Source organism: Nerophis lumbriciformis, linkage group LG03, assembly GCF_033978685.3.
Source record: "Nerophis lumbriciformis linkage group LG03, RoL_Nlum_v2.1, whole genome shotgun sequence".
Classification (NCBI taxonomy): Eukaryota; Metazoa; Chordata; class Actinopteri; order Syngnathiformes; family Syngnathidae; genus Nerophis; species Nerophis lumbriciformis.
This window is the reverse complement of record NC_084550.2, coordinates 32967501-32988740: the sequence shown is the minus strand read 5'-3', so window position 1 is coordinate 32988740 and position 21240 is coordinate 32967501. Positions and strand designations below refer to the sequence as shown.

Sequence of the window (21240 nt, the reverse complement as noted above, 5' to 3'; positions counted from 1 at the left end):
GTGGTAAACAGCACACCATTGAGCATTCAAAAGAAGACGTAAGCGAACATGAAAGAAGTTCAAGATCGTCACATTCATCTCACTCAAGTCGGATGACGTCAGTGAGCGTTGCTGCTGCAAAAGCGCGTGCTAAAGCAGAAAGTGCACGTGTTAAACTTTCCTTTGCACAAAAAGAAGCAGAAATGTTAAAACAGCAAGCGGAAATACAAGCTAATCTGCTCCTGTTAAAATCAGCAAAAGCCGCTGAAGCAGCAGCAGCTGAAGCACATGTGTTAGACGTATCAGCTCAAGAAGAAAGTGATATCCAAAGAAGCCAATTTGATTTTAATATGCCAGTACTAAGCCCAGTAGAACGCACTAAAGAGTTTGTGGAGCAACTGTCAGAGGCATCTCATGGCCAACACTCACTCCATTCTTTAAATCAGCCAATACTGACCTCTTCCTCAGTGCGCCAGCAGACAATGGACAACGATGAAGATGTTAAGGTCAACACAACGGCTAATAAACAAGAGATGGATAACGTTAAGAACCATGTGCCCAATTACCTACCTGTCCAGCACCACAAACAACCACATCGGGGCGACGTGGGGACTCCACCGCTTCGTATTACTGCAAGTCCATCAAAAGACACCTTCACAAGGAATGATGCAACTCAAAGGATAGATTCTTCATATCAAAAATCATTCCACCATACCCAGCCTCATCACTTTTCCGCACGAGGAGCAACTTCCTTCGACAATCGTGGTGCATCAGACCTGGCTAAATACCTAATGCGTAAAGAGATGGTTAGCTCTGGTCTTCTCAAGTTTGATGACCAACCACAAAATTACTGGGCCTGGAAGGCATCATTCATCGGCTCCACAAGGGACCTATATCTCAGTGCACGTGAGGAATTGGATATGCTGGCTAAATGGCTTGGACCTCAATCAGCAGAACAAGCTAAGAGATTAAGAGCCGTGTACATACACAATGCAGAAGCTGGGGTCGAAATGGTGTGGCAGAGGCTAGAGGAGTCATATGGTGCACCTGAAATAATTGAGCATGCTTTACTTAAAAAACTTGAGAACTTCCCACATATCTCAAACACAGACAACCAAAGACTGAGAGAGTTCGGGGACCTCCTTCTTGAGTTGGACGCAGCAAAGTCAAATGAACTCTTACCCGGTCTTCTTCATCTTGACACAGCTCATGGCATTAGTCCCATCCTGATCAAGCTACCATATCGTCTCCAAGAAAAATGGGTTAGTGCAGGCTCAGCATACAAAAGGGACAAAAAGGTGGCTTATCCACCATTTCACTTCTTTGTGAACTTCATTATGGAAGAAGCTAGGATCCGCAATGATCCCAGCTTTGCATGTGTCACCAGTGGTAACGTAACTAATGCTAGACAAGAACGACTTCAACCGAATTACAGGACACCAGTGTCCGTAAAGAAAACTGAAGTGGCGACAGTACCTGAAGCTAAATACAACTTCCAAGAAAAGCAATTTGAAGACCCAGATAAAATATGTCCCATCCACAATAAGCCTCACCCTCTACGTAAATGCCATGGCTTCCGAAACAAACCACTCGAAGAAAGAAAGGCTTATCTGAAAGAGCAACACATCTGTTATCGATGTTGCGCATCTACGAGACACATGGCGAAGGATTGTGAAAAAGCCGTGCAATGTAAAGAGTGTGACAGCACTAGGCACATCACAGCGCTTCACCCTGGTCCACCACCAACAAAAGAGAACTTCCCAGTGAAGGAAGATCAAGGCGGGGAGAATAATGAAGATCTCATCCCATAAGTGACATCAACGTGTACTGAGATCTATGGCAATTCAGTGACTCCAAAATCCTGTTCCAAAATGTGCTTAGTCAGAGCATACCCTGCTGGCCAAAGAGAGAAAGCTGTCAAAATGTATGCAGTCCTGGATGAGCAAAGTAACCGATCCCTTGCTAAAACAGATTTCTTCAATCTCTTCGGCATCAAATCAGATTCAGCACCATACACACTGAGAACATGTTCTGGGGTAATGGAGACAGCAGGAAGACGTGCATGCAACTTCATTATAGAGTCATTGGACATGCAAACCACAGTACCTCTCCCCACACTTATAGAATGCGACATGATGCCCGATGACAGATCGGCGATCCCATCACCAGAGATTATTCAGCATCATCCTCATCTAGCTCCACTGGAAGGAAAGATACCAGCAGTTGACCCCAATGCAGCAATTTTGATTTTACTCGGAAGAGATATTATCCGAGTGCATAAAGTAAGGGAGCAGTACAATGGACCTGATGAGGCACCTTATGCACAACGTCTTGACCTAGGGTGGGTCATAGTCGGGGAAGTATGTCTTGAAGGAGCTGATAAGCCAGAAAACATCAATGTCTTCAGGAATAATCTGCCACACAATGAACGAGAAACATTTCTAAGTCCATGTTCTAACACCATCCGTGTCAGTGAAAAGTTCAGCAGCCCTAATCCGTACCATGGTCTGCAACCCCCCAAACATCTGGAGGAGATGGACAACCTCGGCAGCCAAGTCTTTCAAAAAGCTAAGAATGACGATAAACCAGGTTTGTCTCCTGATGATCAAGCATTTCTTCACATTATGAACAAAGAACTATACAAAGATGAGTCAAACACTTGGGTTGCCCCGTTACCCTTTCGATCACCTCGTCACCACCTCTCAAACAATCGGGAACAAGCATCAAAGCGACGTTCATCCCTTTATCATATGCTGAAGAGAGACGTCATATCTGCACCGCCAGGAGACTTCATCGTGAAAGACATCCACTCAAAACAATGGCGGCAAGTCCAACTTCTCTCTGATAGATTCTGGAAGCGATGGAAACAAGAATACCTGTCAACCATACAACCTAGGAGAAAATGGTGTGCAGAAAGGCCTAACCTGCAAGTTGGAGACCTAGTATTACTGAAAGACGGCCAGGTGAGAAGAAATGAATGGCCCACTGGACTCATCGTCAAGTCTATCAACAGCCATGACAACAAAGTAAGAAAAGTAGACGTCAAGATCATCCGACAAGGTACTCCAAGAATCTACACTAGACCTGTTTCAGAGGTCGTGTTGCTCCTTCGTAAAGAGACTGTATAGTGGTATAAAACATTATACCAAGCGGGGAGTGTTATGCCCGTTTGATTGTGGACTATTACTGACACCTTGTGGCGATGGGAAATGTTGCGCGTCATTAGTTTGGTCACTTCCGGTTCACGATGTTAGCCCAGTTCATAAAACAATGAGAAGTAGACGAGTTGTGTTAACTCTTACAAGCCTTGGAAAAGATAAGTCTTTTTGCAAAATAATAATAAAATAAAAGTCCAGTACAAGACAAAGCAAGATCAACAACAATAAAGAGCCTAAATGGATTCATCTGCTTTGGAACTTTATTAGAATGTCCTGGATTGGTTGTTAGCTGTCTGCCAAGCTGTACAACCTCATCACATATAGTGAGGGCAGAACATATGTACTTTATATATAGAGATAAATGTGTATACACACACACACACACACACACACAGACACTATATACATAGATATATATATATGTGTGTATATATATATATATATATATATATATATATATATATATATATATATACGTGTATATATACGCATATATACATACATACATATACACACTTGTATATATATGTACTGTATATATATAGATATATGTGTGTGTATGTATATATAGACAAACATACATATTTATATATATACATATACACACACATCTCTATATATGTACTTTATATATATATATATATATACGTGTATATATACGCATATATACATACATACATATACACACTTGTATATATATGTACTGTATATATATAGATATATGTGTGTGTATGTATATATAGACAAACATACATATTTATATATATACATATACACACACATCTCTATATATGTACTTTATATATAGAGATATGTGTGTGTATATACATACATACATACATACATACTGTACATGTCAACACTCGCATTCCATAATAGGGGAAATTTGTCTTCAAAATAGATTTATGGCAAAAATATTTTGTTTGTGGAAGGTAAAAATAAAAATAGATCAATAAAAAGCTGTGAAAAAGGAGTAAAATATGGGAGTTTTACTTGGTGTTGAGATGTTAGTTGATAGCAGAAGTCAGGTGATTTTCCACAACTACTGCCCTCATGCTTCAGTGTGCACACTGCTGCTTGCACAAACATAGACTCCGCCCCCCTGACTTGTGTGAACAGTTGAGGCTCAGTGGAGGTCTGACCCGGTCCTCCCATGTCTCCTCAGACCCCATGGAGTGGACCACGGCCAACGTGCAGAAGTGGCTGCTGTGGACCGAGCACCTGTACCACCTGCCCCACGCAGGCAAGACCTTCCAGGACCTGGTGGGCAGGGACCTGTGCGCCATGAGTGAGGAGGACTTCCGCCAGCGCTCGCCGCAGTGCGGGGACACGCTGCACGCTCACCTGGACATCTGGAAGTCAGGTGTGGCCCTTGACAAAGTGCAGAGTCAGCAAGATGGTGTGTCCCCGCCTAAATGCTGCTCCTCTCTTTCTGCAGCTGCCTGGATGAAGGAGAGATGCTCCGTAGGAGACGCCAAAAGTCCTGGTAGGGTGGCCCCCAACACCAACACACGCTCACGGCCCGGGGCCACAACCTCATGTTTTATGTGGCCCTCGAAAGTAAAAAAAAAAACTGACAGCTCAGTTGCCAAAATTTTACTGTAAAAAAGCAGGGTTTTTTTATTTACAGTAAAAAAAAAGACATTTTACTGTTGCCAGAATTTTACTGTAATATAGTTTTTTATCTACAGTAAAAAAAAAAAATACAGTTGCCAGAATTTTACTGTAAAGAAGAAATTATTTTTTTTTATTAACAGAAACAAAATAATTTTACGGTTGCCAGAATTTTACTGTACATAAACAGTTTTATTTACATTAAAAAAAAAAAAAATTATACAGTTGCCAGAATTTTACTGTAAAAAAGCAGGTTTTTTATTCACAGTAAAAAAAGACACATTTTACTGTTGCCAGAACTTTACTGTAAAAAAAGGTTTTTATCTACAGTAAAAAAAAACTAACTTTACAGTTGCCAGAATTTTACTGTAAAAAAATGTTTTTATTTACAGTAAAAAAAAAATCGTTTTTACAGTTGCCAGAATTTTACTGTAAAAAACTTTTTTTTAATTTACAGTAAAAAAATAGTTGCCACCAATTTACTGTAAAAAAAAAAGCAGTTTTATTATTTACAGTACAAAAACGTTTTTACAGTTGCCAGCATTTCACTGTAAAAAAGCAATTTTTGTATTTACAGTAAAAAAAAACAAATTTTACAGTTGCCTGAATTTTACTGTAAAAAAAAAAAAAAAAAAAAAAAAAAGCAGGTTTTTTTTTATTTCCAGTAAAAGAAATGTTTTTACAGTTGTCAGAACTTCACTGGAAAAAACAGTTTTTTTATTTACTGTTAAAAAAAATGTTTTTACAGTTGCCAGAATTTCACTGTAAAAAAGCAATTTTTGTATTTATACCGGTAATTAAAAAAAACATTTTTTTTTACAGTTGCCAGAATTTTTAAAAAACATTTTTTATTTACAGTTAAAAAAACGAATTTAGCAGTTCCTGGATTTTTACTGTTAAAAAAAAGCAGTTTTTTTTATTTCCTGTAAAAAAAGAACATTTTACAGTTGCCAGAATTTTACTGTAAAATAGCAGTTTTCTATTTACAATATAAAAAACCTATGTAAATTTTACAGTAAAATTCTGTCATGTGACCTGACAATTTTGTTTGTTTTTGTATTTTTTCACCGTAAAAAAAAAAACCTTGCTGTTTTTTCCAATTAATGCCTCATTAATGCTAATTAATTAAAATAGAAATACACACTTTTTATCTGCTTGACTTATGATTTTAAAGCAAGTTGTCCATCAAATTGCACACTGTAATATTGGCAATAGATTTTAAGGTAGTATTGTAATATTTTTTGTTTTTGCAGCATTTTACTGTAAATAAATAAATGGTACCACTCTTGTGATGTAAAATTCTGGCATTAGATTTTTTTACTGTAAAAACGGTGGTTTCCTTTTTGCCTTTTACATGAATACACTTTAAATTCTACAGTTGTTTGTACAGTTAAAAACTAGGAGCTCAGTTGCCAAAATTTTACTGTAGAAAACAGTTTTCTATTTATATATATATATATATATATATATATATATATATATATATATATATATATATATATATATATATATACAGTTAAAAAAAACACATTTTACTGTTCTCTGAATTTTACTGTAAAAAACAGTTTTCTACTTACAGTAAAAAAAACATTAAAAAAATTATAGTTCCCTAAATTTTACTGTAAAAAAAGTTATTTTTTTATTTACAGTAAAAGAAAAACAATTTTACAGTTGCCATACTTTTACTGTAAAAAACATTTTTCTATTTACAGTAAAAAATATATATTAAAATTACAGTTGCCAGAATTTGACTGTAAAACAAAAATAAATAAAAAACTACAGTTAAAAAAACACATTTTACAGTTGTCAGAATTTTACTGTAAAAAATAAATAAATTACAGTTACAAAAACACATTTACAGTTCCCGGAATTTTATTGTAAAAAACAGTTTTCTATTTACAGTAAAAAACATTTGAAAAATTACAGTTGCCAGAATTTTTTTTTTTACAGTAAAAAAACTTTTTTTTAAATTTTAAAGTTAAAAAAAAACATTTTTTTTACAGTTGTCAGAATTTTACTGTAAAAAAGCCGTTTTTGTTATTGACAGTAAAAAACACACATACATTTTACAGTAAAATTCTGGCAACTGACCTGCCAATTTTGTTAGTTTTTCTACTTTTTTGCTGTAATAAAAACCTTGCTGTTTTTTCCATTTACAGTAATATGCTGTAAAAACCACTAAGTTTTGCATAAAAAGTATGCAAGTCATTCCTTTTTTGGACACCGCACATAAAAAGTGTAATAATCAAATGCACATGAAATTGTTTGATGACATCATCGACTGTTGGAGGCCCTCAGAGGTCAAACATGACTGACGGGGCCCTCACTGAACAGGACTCTGGCCCCTGCACTGCACCAATAAATCCTGTCTTTGTATTTGTTTGTCCATGCAGGCGGCGATGATCTTTGGTCCGAGGCCGACTCCTCCTGCTCGGGTCAGCCCATCCACCTGTGGCAGTTCCTCAGGGAGCTTCTGCTCAAGCCTCACAACTACGGACGCTGCATCCGCTGGCTCAACAAGGACAAAGGTGCTCATTGATAAAACAGGAAGTGACCATATAAGGCAACAGGCCTCACAAATACCATATCAACCATGTTAGTTTTCCATTTGAGTTTGACTTGAGCCTAAGGAGGTATGGAGGATAAATACCCTCAATTCTGGACTGCAAGTTGCTACTTTTTCCCTACGCTTTGAACCCTGCGGCTTATAAAATGGTGCAGCTAATTTATGGATTTTTCTTGGCTGATGGCCATTATGCAAAAAACAAAAAACAAATAAAAAAACAATAAGCAAACACTTCTTATTGACGAGTTCGCTCACTGCAGGATTGAATCCTTTTGCTTTTTTAATGTATTCTAACTCATGAATAAACGCTAGCAAATGTCAGCTAACAATCAAAATCACTCCGTCCCGCCTATAAAGTGCTCTAAAAAACAACCAAAACCCTCCATCAATGCTGTATACACACACTGTAAGTATGTATGTAGTATCTAGTAACATTCATTACAACATGTAATATTTACATATTTTCATCAATTTAAGTATTAATTTCACAGACGCATCACAACGTTCCCTTCCCCTTCAACAACAACAAAACTACCAATCATGGCAGACTTGATGAGAGGCAACAAAGACTACTTTGGGACAATTGATGATCCAGAAACTTCTATTTTTGAGCCTGAGCATAAGGAGGCTGATCTACACGTTTTAGAAGCTGTGTGCTAAACACTAAGCATCATGTAGCAGTATTGCTAAGTGCTAAACAAGATATACAAACATGATAAAGCAATCACTTACTGTACAATGTATGCTCTCACTGGGGTAAAGACTGATGTGATGGTTGTATCTTCCCCTTTACCTCAACAATTCATTATCATCCTCACAAAGGGTTAAAAAAAAGTGCTGCAACAAGCGTTTTTTATATTCAGAATTTCTATATAATCTCGATAGATAACTTTCACCAACTCAGAGGCGATGCAGCAGCTCAACATGTCAATATAGCAGCAAAAGCTAGTTAGCTCTAAAAGTAGTTCCTCTGTGTTAGCGCTTATAACAACAATATCGCTAATACTTGTTTTTATTCGGGTCACGACATGTAAATGGAGTATTGTTGGCGCTTTTTGGATGTTTTTTTAGAGTACTTCCATGAGCTGCATTGTTAGCCACCTCTTACTTGCAGTATTTTACGAATTAGCAGGCATAAAAAAAAGAAAAATGTGTGTATTTGTCTAAATAAGGATTATGAATAATAGGCAAACTAAAATAAAAAGAGCAACTCCCCTTTTTATTTTATTGACAATTCTTTTTAAGGACGCAAAAATGAACGCAAATAATCACAATGATTGCATTAATCATCAACACACTCGGATTAATCATGCATTATTTTGACCGTACACTTTTTTACATTAATAGTCAGAGATCAGATCAAAAATGAGTGAGCAGACTCCCATTAGTGGTCTCGCTGAAAAATGTCACTCCAAAATAAATCCTGAGAGAACTTTTTATAAAACTGTTAGCACGTTTTGTGCAAATAAAATACATGAATTCAAGAAAAAACATTTAAAAACCTCCTTAATTTGTATTTGTGTATAAATATTGACGTCTTCAGCACATTTGAATCATGCAAGTGAGTAACCAGCTGTGATTAATCCCACTAATGTGATTCATCTGATTGAATCATTTGACAGGCTTCATTTATGGGTTTGATATTTGCTTGTTTATGTGAGGCACAAACATGATTTAGTCTAATAAAGGTTTTGGCGTGCAGGTATTTTCAAGATCGAGGACTCTGCGCACGTGGCGAGGCTGTGGGGTCTGAGGAAGAACCGGCCCGCTATGAACTATGACAAGCTGAGCCGCTCCATACGGCAGTACTACAAGAAGGGCATCATCCGCAAGCCCGACGTCTCCCAGAGGCTGGTCTACCAGTTTGTGCACCCTGTATGAGGGGCAAGACCCGCCAAAAGTCACTCGCGTGAAGCCAAAACTAAAGACTCGTGGAGGTACCCTCCGGCCAAAAATGTACGCCAATCACCGCCAACACAATGTGCTTCAAGCCACAACCACTAGAATATAAATAGACTTTATTGTTGTGTAGCACAATCTGCCTCTTTTTGTTTGATGAAAGGATTTTTACACTTTTGATAAGGAAACAGGCCTCATTAGTTACAACAGGAAGTGACCGTATAAGGAAACAGTCCTCGTAGATAGAACAGGAAGTGATCATATAAGGAAACGGGCCTCATAGATACAACAGGAAGTGACCGTCGAAGGAATGGGCCTCATTGCTACAACGGGAAGTAATCATATAAGGAAACAGGCCTCGTAGATACAGCAAGAACTGATCATATAAGGAAACAGGCCTCGTAGATACAACAGGAAGTGATCATATAAGGAAACGGGCCTCGTAGATACAACAGGAAGTGACCGTATAAGGAAACGGGCCTCATAGATACAACAGGAAGTGACCATTTAAGGAAACAGGCCTCATATATACAACAGGAAGTGACCATATAAGGAAACGGGCCTCACAGATACAACAGGAAGTGACCATTTAAGGAAACAGGCCTCATATATACAACAGGAAGTGACCATATAAGGAAACAGGCTTCATAGCTACAACCGAAAGTGACCATATAAGGAAACAGGCCTCATAGCTACAACCGAAAGTGACCATTTAAGGAAACAAGCCTCATATATACAACAGGAAGTGACCATTTAAGGAAACAAGCCTTGTATATACACAACGGGAAGTGACCATATAACGAAACGGGCTTCATAGATACAACCGGAAGTGACCATATAAGAAAACAGGCCTTGTATATACAACAGGAAGTGACCATTTAAGGAAACAGACCTCGTATATACAACAGGAAGTGACCATATAAGGAAACGGGCTTTGTAGATACAATAGGAAGTGACCGTATTGGGAAACGGGGCTCAAAGCTACAACAAGAAGTGACCATATAAGGAAACAGGCCCCGTAGATGCAACCGGAAGTGATCATATAAGGAAACAGGCCCCGTAGATACAACAGGAAGTGACCATATAAGGAAACAGGCCTCATGATACAACAGGAAGTGACCATATAAGTGAACAGGCCTCATACATACAACAGGAAGTGACCGTATAAGGAAACAGGCCTCATAGATATAACAGGAAGTGACCATATAAGGAAACAGGCCTCATTGATACAACAGGAAGTGACCATATAAGGAAACAGCCCCCGTAGATGCAACAGGAAATGACCATATAAAGAAACGGTCCTCATACATACAACAGGAAGTGACCATATAAGAGTACAGGCCTCATAACTACAACAGGAAGTGACCGTATAAGAAAACGGGCCTCATAGATACAACGGGAAGTGTACATATAAGGAATTGGGCCTCATAGATACAACAGGAAGTGACCGTATAAGGAAACGGGCCTTTTAGATACAACAGGAAGTGACCATATGAGGAAATGGGCCTCATGGATACAACAGGAAGTGACCGTATAAGGAAACGTGCCTCATAGATACAACAGGAAGTGACCGTATAAGGAAACGTGCCTCATAGATACAACAGGAAGTGACCATATAAGGAAACAGGTCTCAGATACAACAGGAAGCGACCGTATAAAGAAACGGGCCTCATAGCTACAACAGGAAGTGACCATATAAGGAAACAGGTCTCAGATACAACAGGAAGTGACCATATAAGAAAACGGGCCTCATAGATACAACAGGAAGTGACCGTATAAGGAAAGGGCCTCATAGATGCAACAAGAAGTGACCATATAAGGAAACGGGCCTCATAGATACAACAGGAAGTGACCATATAAGGAAACAGGCCTGTCTATACAACAGGAAGTGACCATTTAAGGAAACAGGCCTCATAGGTACAGCAGGAAGTGATAATGATAAATGGCTTATACTTGTATAGCGCTTTTCTACCTTGAAGGTACTCAAAGCGCTTTGACACTATTTCCACATTCACCCATTCACACACACTTGCACACACTGATGGCGGGAGCTGCCATGCAAGGCACTAACCACCACCCATCAGGAGCAAGGGTGAAGTGTCTTGCTCAAGGACGCAACGGACGTGACGAGGTTGGTAGAAGGTGGGGATCGAACCAGGAACTCTCAGGTTGCTGGCACGGCCACTCTCCCAACCGCACCACACCGTCCCCATAATCATAGAAATATGTTCCATCAAACTAAAACATGAATACTGTCATGTGGGGATGGGAATTGATGAGATGTTTATGGTTCCAATTCCACTTTCAATTCCGCTTCACGATTCGGTTCTCATATCCATTCTTATTTGGGAAAAAAGAGGACAAAAAGGTGGATTAGCATCAATATAGTTTAGTGTAAAGTAAGATGACCTTACAAAGACATCAGAGGCTCGTACTTAGCATGGAACAAAACATTACTTTTGAAAATAAATATTCTTCTGTAGAATTTAACAAAACATGAGGAAATGACACAAGAATGTAACATTTACTAACTTTTAGGAATCTTTGTATTTTCCCTGAAGTCAAAAAATGAGAATATGCTGCAAAAGTTAATTTTGATTTATAAGGTGAAACTAAAATATATCATAACATGCAACTCACCATATTTCTAGTCTTATTTTGATATCATTTGATGATTATGGCTTAGAGTTTATGAAAACTTTGATTTTAAAATCTCAGAAAATGTGTGGTTTGCAAAAACTTGAAACCATGGTGGTCAAAAAGACAATAACATATTTCTCTTTGCATGTAATAAGTCACATATTAGTTTCACTTTTCTGACCTGAATGAACTTTTACATGATATTCTAATTGCACGAGTTCTACCTGTGTAATGGAAATAACTGAGTGAGTGAAAATGTGGTTGAAACTCGCAACTTTTCTCTGACTACAATTGTACATTCGCCTACCGAAAATCAGGAGCACTGTGGCAAATTGATGTAAGCTTTTGACTACAAACTCAGTCAGTCTGTCATGCTCATCTCTAAATGTGAAGGCATTCATTTAAATGTGACAAATAATGTTGCTAACATGCTAGGTGGTGTTAGTTAGTACCTGTTGTATTCACACCAGATGATGGGACTTGGGAGTGCTTCAAAGACGTTCATGTATAATTATTGTGTGTTGAAATAGCAACCTTGCACTTATTACAAGTGGACATCTTTTCTTGTCGAATGAATCGTTTGGAAAAAATTACAAGCAATTCTTAGGAATTCATAGACTGGGAACCGGTTCTGAACAAGAACTGGGTCTCGATTCCCATCCCTACGACCACACAAGTGTAAAAAGAAGTTAACCAAAGCAAAAAAAAACAAAAAAACAATGCGTCTGCCTTATATTTCATAATATAACACAAGACAAAAGTATTTGGACACTCTGGAGTCTTGCTGTTTTTATTTCAAACAGAACAATAAAATGTGTACGGATTAAAAACATGAACACAAACCACATTCTATTGAGAAGAATTGCAGTTCTGCCTGCAGAAAACAAGATGAAATACACATAAATGATGAAAACTTGATCAATGAAGGTTTAGTATCAGTTTGGATACTATAGTGTGTCTCACTTATTTTTGTCAAAATGCTAGCACTCCCAACTTTCTTTGGCCCCATGCCGTGGAAACGTACTCAACAAATAACACACACACTGAGTCACTAACACCTGGAATTGTTTGTTGGGCACTTGGTCTTAAAATAAGTGAGATGGTAAAATGACCTATTGTTGTTTTTTTGTCCAAACTGAATCCTTTTAGAAGAAGTGTCCAAGTTCGTTTTGTAAGTTTTGTAAAGATGTATTTTTACCCTGAGGACCTTTTGAAGTGGGACTCTCATGCACGCTTTAATAGACCCAGCATAAGTTAGTTAGTTAGTTGGCTAACCTGGCGTTGATTGATTGAAGGACAGTTTGAATGATGTCATGTTGTTAGAATAATAGACTTTCATTGATTGATTGATTGATTGATTGATTGATAAAAGCCTCCAGATCTACCATACTTTGCCTTTTCCCTGCCAGAGCAGAAGATCACATTTATGAGCTCCGACGCATTTTCCTGCTGAATAATTATTTACGATTGCTAAACATGTGCCTTCAGAAAGTGTCTGTACAAAATGTCATTTCCCAGATGTTCTTAACAAATAAAAAAGGTTTATTGAAAGTATATAATGTGCTAAATTACAGTTGTTTTTGTCTCTGTCTGTGCAACTTTTGGATGGGTTCGCTCACTGCAGCATCGAATCTTTACAAGAACACGTTTTGCTTCTTTTAATGTATTCTAACTCGTAAATAAACGCTAGCAAACGTCAGCTAACAATCAAAATCTATAAAGTGCTCTCAAAACAACCAAAACCCTCCATCAATGTTTTATATACATGATGTAAGTATGTATGTAGTATCTAGTAACATTCATAATAACGTGTAATATATACATGATGTAAGTATATATATATATATATATATATATGTATATATATATATATATATATATATATATATATATATATATATATACTAGGGGTGTGGGAAAAAATCGATTCGAATTCGAATCGCGATTCTCACGTTGTGAGATTCAGACTCGATTCTCTTATTTTTTTTTTATCTATTTAATTTTTTTAATTTTAAATGATTTCTTTTTACATTTTTTTTATTTTTTTAAAATTAATCAATCCAACAAAACAATACACAGCAATACCATAACAATGCAATCCAATTCCAAAAGCAAACCCGAGCCAGCAACACTCAGAACTGCAATAAACAGAGCAATTGAGAGGAGACACAAACACGACACAGAACAATCCAAAAGTAGTGAAACAAAAATGAATATTATCAACAACAGTATCAATATTAGTTACAATTTCAACATAGCAGTGATTAAAAATCCCTCATTGACATTATCATTAGAGATTTAAAAAAAAGAACAATAGTGTCACAGTGGCTTACACTTGCATCACATCTCATAAGCTTGACAACACACTGTGTCCAATATTTTCACAAAGATAAAATAAGTCATATTTTTGGTTCATTTAATAGTTAAAACAAATGTACATTATTGCAATCTGTTGATAAAACATTGTCCTTTATAATTATAAAAGCTTTTTACAAAAATCTACTACTCTGCTTGCATGTCAGCAGACTGGGGTAGATCCTGCTGAAATCCTATATATTGAATGAATAGAGAATCCTTTTGAGTCGGGAAAATATCGTTTTTGAATCGAGAATCGTGTTGAATTGAAAAAAAATATCGATTTTGAATCGAATCGTGACCCCAAGAATCGATATTGAATCGAATCGTGGGACACCCAAAGATTCGCAGCCCTAATATATATATATATATATATATATATATATAATATATATATACTGTATATATATACACAGTATACATACACATACTTATACATATATATACTATACATACAGTATATGTATATATACAGTACATATACACATATTAAAATTGATACTGTATATCTAAGGGCTGTCAAGTAATTACTTTTTTTAAGTCAGATTAATCACACTCTAGATCTGTGATTAATCATGATTAATCACAAATTATTTTTCTAGCATTTTTTTTATTTATTGTTTTTTTATATATAAATATATTTCATTTATTTAACTGTCTTTATTTTGAATTATTAAAAAAAAATGTTAATTTGTTTTTGATTATCTATTTTTTTGTTTTTTAAGTGGCATCATTCAGAGCTTGCAGGTTTCGGAAAGGCCTTATCTCATTAACTTTTTAGTACGACTTTGAAGTAAAATCTCAGCACAGTCCTGTTACCTAAATATTTGAAATGTCATTTGTTTGTCTTCCAAATAAACAAATGTGGTAAATAACTGTAAAGCGTCAACATGCTATCAGCATGTATATATATATATATATATATATATATATATATATATGTATATGTGTATATATATATATATATAATGTATGTTTATATATATGTATATATTAGAGATGCGCGGTTTGCGGGCACAACCGCGGAGTCCGCGGATTATTGTATTTGAAATGTCATTTGTTTGTCTTCCAAATAAACAAATGTGGTAAATAACTGTAAAGCGTCAACATGCTATCAGCATGTATATATATATATATATATATATATATATATATTTATGTATATATATATGTATATGTATATATATATATATTTATGTATATATATATGTATATATATATATATATATATATGTATATATATATATATGTATGTATATATATATATATATATGTATATATATATATATGTATATATATAATGTATGTTTATATATATGTATATATTAGAGATGCGCGGTTTGCGGGCACAACCGCGGAGTCCGCGGATTATCCGCGGATCGGGCGGATGAAATTTAAAAAAATTAGATTTTATCCGCGGGTCGGGTCGGGTCGGGCGGTTGAAATAAAAAAAAAATTAGATTTTAAATAGATTCAGGCGGGTGGCAGTTAAACCAATTCGGAAATATATATATATAGTTAAATGTTGTTACCCACATACGAAAAACGAGCAGGCACCTGCTGCATATGCCACAATTAACAGAAGAAAAAAAAAAAAAGAGATGGACACTTTTACGGAGCGGAGAAGGGACGCCTCGCCGGGGTCCGGGACCGAGGCCCCTTCCCCCGAGAGGGCCCCACCGGGAGCCGTAGCTGAGGCGATCCGCGAGAAGGGCCCGACGCACGTCCAGGGTCACCACCGCGCCCACCGCACCGACACCCCGCCTCGTCCGCCTTCGCCGCGGCCGGCGTCACGCGCAGCAGGTAAGCAGCTTACCTGCCCGCCACCCCCGTGGCCGGGGGCTCGTAACAGGGGTCACTCCGCGCGCTCCGCCCGCGCAGCTTACCTGCCCGCCACCCCTGTTGCCGGGGGCGCGTAACAGGGGCCACTCCGCGCGCAGTGCGCTCACGAAAGGGGTGGGGCTCACCCTGGTTGATATAGACAGCAGGACGGTGGCCATGGAAGTCGGAACCCGCTAAGGAGTGTGTAACAACCCACCTGCCGAATCAACTAGCCCTGAAAATGGATGGCGCTGGAGCGTCGGGCCCATACCCGGCCGTCGCCGGCAGCGAGACGTGCTTGGAGGTGTGCTCAGCGCGGCTCCCATATGATTGCGCACTGGTGTGCGTCTGGGCCGTGACAGCGTGGCACGCGAATGTCTCTGCTGCATTGGATCAGTCTCCTTTCTTTAACAGGCAAAAGCTTTATAACCTCACTAATGCCTTGCATCGTCTATATTAGATATATAACAACGGGCGGGTGCGGGCGGGTGCGGGCGGGTGCGGTTCTGATCAAATGTTACATCGGGTGGATGGCGGATGGTTGACGACTTTCTGATGCGGTTGCGGATGAAATAATTGCCTATCCGCGCATCTCTAGTATATATATATATATATATATATATATATATATATATATATATATACAGGTAAAAGCCAGTAAATTAGAATATTTTGAAAAACTTGATTTATTTCAGTAATTGCATTCAAAAGGTGTAACTTGTACATTATATTTATTCATTGCACACAGACTGATGCATTCAAATGTTTATTTCATTTAATTTTGATGATTTGAAGTGGCAACAAATGAAAATCCAAAATTCCGTGTGTCACAAAATTAGAATATTACTTAAGGCTAATACAAAAAAGGGATTTTTAGAAATGTTGGCCAACTGAAAAGTATGAAAATGAAAAATATGAGCATGTACAATACTCAATACTTGGTTGGAGCTCCTTTTGCCTCAATTACTGCGTTAATGCGGCGTGGCATGGAGTCGATGAGTTTCTGGCACTGCTCAGGTGTTATGAGAGCCCAGGTTGCTCTGATAGTGGCCTTCAACTCATCTGCGTTTTTGGGTCTGGCATTCTGCATCTTCCTTTTCACAATACCCCACAGATTTTCTATGGGGCTAAGGTCAGGGGAGTTGGCGGGCCAATTTAGAACAGAAATACCATGGTCCGTAAACCAGGCACGGGTAGATTTTGCGCTGTGTGCAGGCGCCAAGTCCTGTTGGAACTTGAAATCTCCATCTCCATAGAGCAGGTCAGCAGCAGGACGCATGAAGTGCTCTAAAACTTGCTGGTAGACGGCTGCGTTGACCCTGGATCTCAGGAAACAGAGTGGACCGACACCAGCAGATGACATGGCACCCCAAACCATCACTGATGGTGGAAACTTTACACTAGACTTCAGGCAACGTGGATCCTGTGCCTCTCCTGTCTTCCTCCAGACTCTGGGACCTCGATTTCCAAAGGAAATGCAAAATTTGCATGGTTGGGTGATGGTTTGGGGTGCCATGTCATCTGCTGGTGTCGGTCCACTCTGTTTCCTGAGATCCAGGGTCAACGCAGCCGTCTACCAGCAAGTTTTAGAGCACTTCATGCTTCCTGCTGCTGACCTGCTCTATGGAGATGGAGATTTCAAGTTCCAACAGGACTTGGCGCCTGCACACAGCGCAAAATCTACCCGTGCCTGGTTTACGGACCATGGTATTTCTGTTCTAAATTGGCCCGCCAACTCCCCTGACCTTAGCCCCATAGAAAATCTGTGGGGTATTGTGAAAAGGAAGATGCAGAATGCCAGACCCAAAAACGCAAAAGAGTTGAAGGCCACTATCAGAGCAACCTGGGCTCTCATAACACCTGAGCAGTGCCAGAAACTCATCGACTCCATGCCACGCCGCATTAACGCAGTAATTGAGGCAAAAGGAGCTCCAACCAAGTATTGAGTATTGTACATGCTCATATTTTTCATTTTCATACTTTTCAGTTGGCCAACATTTCTAAAAATCCCTTTTTTGTATTAGCCTTAAGTAATATTCTAATTTTGTGACACACGGAATTTTGGATTTTCATTTGTTGCCACTTCAAATCATCAAAATTAAATGAAATAAACATTTGAATGCATCAGTCTGTGTGCAATGAATAAATATAATGTACAAGTTACACCTTTTGAATGCAATTACTGAAATAAATCAAGTTTTTCAAAATATTCTAATTTACTGGCTTTTACCTATATATATATATATATATGTGTGTATATATATATATATATATATATATATATATATATATATATATATATATACATACATATATATACATATATATATATATATATATCCATCATCCGGACACGGAACATTTTCTTTACATTCATGTTGCACTAAAACAATTGTCATTGTGTTGCTGCGGCTTCAATTAATGTTCACTACAATTGTTGTATTGATTCATGGTGGTTCATCACTAACGGAGGTTAGGAGCAATTTATCGATAGTTGCAGTGTCGCCATTTTGGTATATTTTTAAAAATTGTGAGCCATGTATTATGTATCATAATGGAAGGAAATGAACATTTGTCCTTGGGGCGGAATATTGTCTTTACACGATCCAGGATAGCTCAGTCGTTAACACAACACCCTCTCAATTATTGGCTCTGGGTTTGAATCCCAGTTCGGTCGATTGGTATTCAGTTTTGTTTCACCTCCATTGTAGTTTAACTGAGACAGGGTTCCCTTATTATATTTGTCATTGATGCCCTATCAAGAAGACCCAGGATGGCTAAAACCGTTGCCTCCCCAACAAGTGCTACTGGGTTTGAATCCCAGTAGGACTGATAGGTAACTTACAAATCTCTAGTTGGAAGAGTTAGTGTTTTATCGCATGTCTTTGATAGTTTACTGAGACAGGTTCCCAATTTAATATGGCAATAGGGCCCGAAATCTGGCATGAAAAACCACAAGGATAGCTGAGTTGTTAACACTGGTAACTGTGAGCCAAGGGGTACTGGGTACGAATCCCGTTCAGGTTACAATTCTCAAGTCAAAAGAGTGTGTGTTTTGCTTCACCTCCATTGTAGTTTACTGAGACAGGTTCTCATTTAAATATGTCTTTGGGGCCCGAAATCTGCTCCTCAACTGACCAAGGATAGCTGAGTGGTTAAACAGCTAGCTCCCAATCAAAGGGAACTAGGTTCAAATCCAAATCGTGGTTGAGCAGTGACTAGGGAACTCCAGCTGGGGGAGTTACTGTTTTATATCATAGTTTACTAGGACAGGTTATGTCATTGGGGCCCGAAAACGGTGAATAGGCAGACAAAGGATAGCTGAGTGGTTAAGGTAGCTCGCTCTAACTCAAAGGGGATTGCTTTCAAATCCACGTCATGTCGTACAGTGACTAGGAAAGCTCCAACTGGAGGAGTTACTGTTTTATATATTTGTTTACTGAGACAGGTTCTCAATTAAATATATCATTGGGGCCCGAAATCGTGGCTCTAGCAGACCGATGATAGCTGAGTGGTTAAGGCAGCTACCTCTAACTCAAAGGGAATTGGTTTCAAATCCAAGTCATGGTCGAGCAGTGACTAGGAAAGCTCCGACTGGAGGAGTTTCTATTTTATATCATAATTTACTAGTACAGGTTATGTAATTGGGGTCCAAAAACTCTTAATTGACAGGCCAAAGATAGCTGAGTGGTTATAGCACCTAGCTCCCAATCAAAGGGTACTCGGTTCAAATCCAAGTCATAGTTGAGCAGTGACTAGGAAAGCTCCAGCTGGGAGAATTTCTGTTTTATATCATAATTTTCTGAGACAGCTTCTCAAATAAATATGCCATTGGGGCCCGAAATCTTGCTTCAAGAAGACCAAGAATAGCTGAATGGTTAAACAGCTAGCTCCCAATCAAAGGGTCCTGGGTTCAATCCCAGTCAGGTTGATCGGCTTGCCAAGCCAAAAAATGCAGGAGTGGGGACGCCGGACAATGTGGGGGTGTTTCACCTCCCCCACACAGAGTAAAGCTAAGTGATAGTGGGTTAATTAACTTATAGTTAAAAAGGTAAGTAAGGGTAATAATAATAAATAGTCTATAGTCCAACAGTCAAGGGTAACTTCGGGGGTTAGCTCCTCCTGTGTGCCGAGGCTAAAGTTGGTAAGTGTACCATCGTAATTCCTAGGCTGGGATGGGTGGGAATAGGAACATAAATAAATAATCATTGTGGGCGTTGACCAATTAGCTCTTCTGGGTCTGACAGATAATTAAAGTAATACATTGGAAAATTAAATGAGTAATTGGAAATGTATTAATTAACGATAATGAACAAATTTAATAAAAAATGTTTTATGTTGATTTTTTTTATTTTTTTTCAATTAACCAACAATAAAAAATGTTTTATGTTGATTTTATTCATTTTTTTCAATTAACCAATCAGTGTTCATTAATTAACCAACCAACTACTAGCAATTTTTTGGTTTCCTTTTCCAATTATTACTTTATTGCTAATTGTCTGTCAGACCCAGAAGAGCTAATTGGTCAACGCCCACAATGATTAATTATTCATGTTCCTATTCCCACCCATCCCAGCCTAGGAATTACGATGGTACACTTACCAACTTTAGCCTCGGCACACAGGAGGAGCTAACCCCCGAGGTTACCCTTGACTTTTGGACTGTAGACTATTTATTATTATTACCCATACTTACCTTTTTAACTATAAGTTAATTAACCCACTACCACTTAGCTTTACTCTGTGTGGGGGAGGTGAAACACCCCCACATTGTCCGGCGTCCCCACTCCTGCATTCTTTGGCTTGGCAAGCCGATCAACCTGACTGGGATTGAACCCAGGACCCTTTGATTGGGAGCTAGCTGTTTAACCATTCAGCTATTCTTGGTCTTCTTGAGGTAAGATTTCGGGCCCCAATGACATATTTATTTGAGAAGCTGTCTCAGAAAATTATGATATAAAACAGTTACTCCCCCAGCTGGAGCTTTCCTAGTCACTGCTCGACCATGACTTGGATAGGAACCTAGTACCCTTTGATTGGGAGGTAGCTGCTATAAGCACTCGGCTATCCTTTGTCTGCCAATTTTCAGTTTTCAAGCCCCAATGACATAACCTGTCCTAGTAAACTATGATATAAAACAGCAACTCTTCCAGTTGGAGCTTTCCTAGCCACTGCACGACATGACATGGATTTGAAACCAATCCCCTTT

At 38.2% G+C, this 21240-nt stretch overlaps 1 protein-coding gene across 2 annotated transcripts in view; it reads left to right on the top strand.

Annotated features, from left to right (window-relative positions):
• The window catches only part of spdef (SAM pointed domain containing ets transcription factor), a 165686-nt gene extending 152272 nt beyond the window's left edge, over positions 1–13414 (top strand). For both annotated transcript variants that reach the window (XM_061937638.1, XM_061937630.1), the window contains 4 exons: positions 4303–4500; positions 4576–4623; positions 7145–7279; positions 9020–13414. In XM_061937638.1, coding sequence (XP_061793622.1) covers positions 4303–4500; positions 4576–4623; positions 7145–7279; positions 9020–9198 — 560 coding nt within the window. In that variant the 3' untranslated portion in view covers positions 9199–13414. The remainder of the gene's footprint in view (positions 1–4302; positions 4501–4575; positions 4624–7144; positions 7280–9019) is intronic.
• Positions 13415–21240: the final 7826 nt, after the last annotated feature.